The sequence below is a fragment of the Kryptolebias marmoratus genome, linkage group LG1, assembly GCF_001649575.2.
Source record: "Kryptolebias marmoratus isolate JLee-2015 linkage group LG1, ASM164957v2, whole genome shotgun sequence".
NCBI lineage: Eukaryota > Metazoa > Chordata > Actinopteri > Cyprinodontiformes > Rivulidae > Kryptolebias > Kryptolebias marmoratus.
Genome location: NC_051430.1, coordinates 3,669,968 through 3,671,985, shown reverse-complemented (window position 1 = coordinate 3,671,985; position 2,018 = coordinate 3,669,968). Strand labels below are relative to the sequence as shown.

The following is a 2,018-nucleotide window of genomic DNA, read 5'->3' as shown; positions in this document are numbered from 1 at the left end:
AAATATGAGTTTGTATGTAATGTATGAATATAATATACAAGTTTCACTTTTTAAATGGAATTACTGAAATCAATCTACTTTTTCATGATATTCTAATTTTATGACCAGCATCTGTATTTTGTGCTTCAATTTGGAACTTAGGCTCAGAGTAAGCCTAGGCTCCAATTATAGATAGGCGTTTTGATGGAATTTTATAACAGTACAATTAGAAAAAGACTGGCTGGTTTGGAAGAATTGTCAAAAGCCTCTTCTCTATTTCAATAAGATGGCAGCATGAATTAGGTTTGCAAAGTTGCATCTGAATGAATGGCATGACTTCTGGAACAAACAGAGATGTTTACCCATAATGCACAGCACTATGTTTGGAGAAAATCAAAGCCAACACATCAGTAGAAACATGTCTGCATGGTGGTGGAAGTGTGATAATTTGGGTGTGTTCTGGAGCCACAGGATCTATGCTCTTTGCAGTCATTGAGTCAACCATGAACTTTTCTGTAGACTGAAGGATTCTGGAGTCAAATTTGATGCCATGTGTCTGACAAACGGAGTCATGATGCAAAATAGTAATAATATGGTGAAAATCTGTTGTGTGGTTTTTGTACACTTGAGATTATTTAAATAACTTTGGAACCTGATAAAGATCATATCATTGTTATTATGTCCTGACATACTTCTGTGGTCCTCTGTGAAGGACATTTGTAAACCTGAATATTTCCCACCCACAGCATACTACTGAGTTGACTCCTTTTGCTATCTACAGAGAACATTTAGGATTTTTTAATGATATCAAATGTGAAAGGGTGTTGCTAACTACCTTACAAAGATTAGGGGAGAAAAAAAGGGATTGGACATAAGAAAATGAACTTTTTCTCCATCACTGGACATTAGTGTAAGATTTAATCGGGACTTGATGAGTCAGGCAAAAACAGTTTTTTGTCATAAATCCATGCCTGCAATGCAACATAATTTATGTCTTTACCTTTTGTTTCTAGGTCAGCGTGGATATTTTTAAAGGCTTTCCTGATGAGGACAGCATCGTCAACTACACCCTAAACCAGGCCTACCAGGACAACGTGTCTGTGTTTGCCAGTGAGTCACTCCCTAAGTCAAGTTGTGATTATGCACCTCAGCAGGAGGAAAAAAGAGAAAATATTATGCAAGTGCCTGAATGTTAACTTCCTTTTCCTGACTTCATTTTTCCAACACACAAACCTTATTCTGACCCTGGACAAAAATCACAATTCAACACAAGTCATTAGCCAGAGTGGCAGTAATACAGTAATTATTAGAAGATATTTTCTTTCTATGTAAAGTAGCCATAAAAAGCTTTAAGAATGACAGTTCCACTTAATGTTGTTTGAATTATACCAGTGCTTAATATTCTGTTTTATCATAGAGTGACCTAAAATCATCCCTTTTCACTGTGCACAATTAAAGCTTTTCAACATCAACAATCAGAACCATACAGAGAACCTTGGTGTTCTCTCCTAGCCAGTGGTTGGTTATGATTGGAAACTAATTTGTATTGATCATTGCTCTCTAAGTTCAAATGGCAGACGATACAGTATGTGATAATCTACAAATACTACTGGTCCATCTTTGGATCAGCACAATATAACAGATGGTTACTGGGCTAATGGTTGGAGATGAGAAACTGCAGTTCAGATTTAAAAATAATTTGTTGAAAAGCAATATCATACCAACAAAATATAGTGAGCAGTAGTGCTGGATTGTTAAATATTCTTTTTCGTGGTTCTTCTTTAAGTGATAGAAGAGGTTTGTTGTGTTGGCGTCAGATGAGAAAACAGTCTAATAGCAGAGTTAGCATTAGCATTAGCAGAGTTAGCATGTTACCTTTTTCTGCTCCGTGTCGGACTTCTTGAACCAAATCACAGACGTCCCCCTGGTTTTGGTAAAAGTCTTTTTTCTTGGGCTGCCTGCTAGCTGTCTCTACTTGTTGCGACCCCGGGTTTGATACTTCCTGCGTCTCCATCTTTCAGCACTTATGGTGAAAACAC

At 37.0% G+C, this 2,018-nt stretch overlaps 1 protein-coding gene across 2 annotated transcripts in view; it reads left to right on the top strand.

Annotated features, from left to right (window-relative positions):
- The window catches only part of abca2 (ATP-binding cassette, sub-family A (ABC1), member 2), a 98,528-nt gene that overhangs the window by 50,680 nt on the left and 45,830 nt on the right, over positions 1-2,018 (top strand). For both annotated transcript variants that reach the window (XM_017432713.3, XM_017432711.3), the window contains one exon: positions 993-1,089. In XM_017432713.3, the coding sequence (XP_017288202.1) occupies positions 993-1,089 (97 nt within the window). The remainder of the gene's footprint in view (positions 1-992; positions 1,090-2,018) is intronic.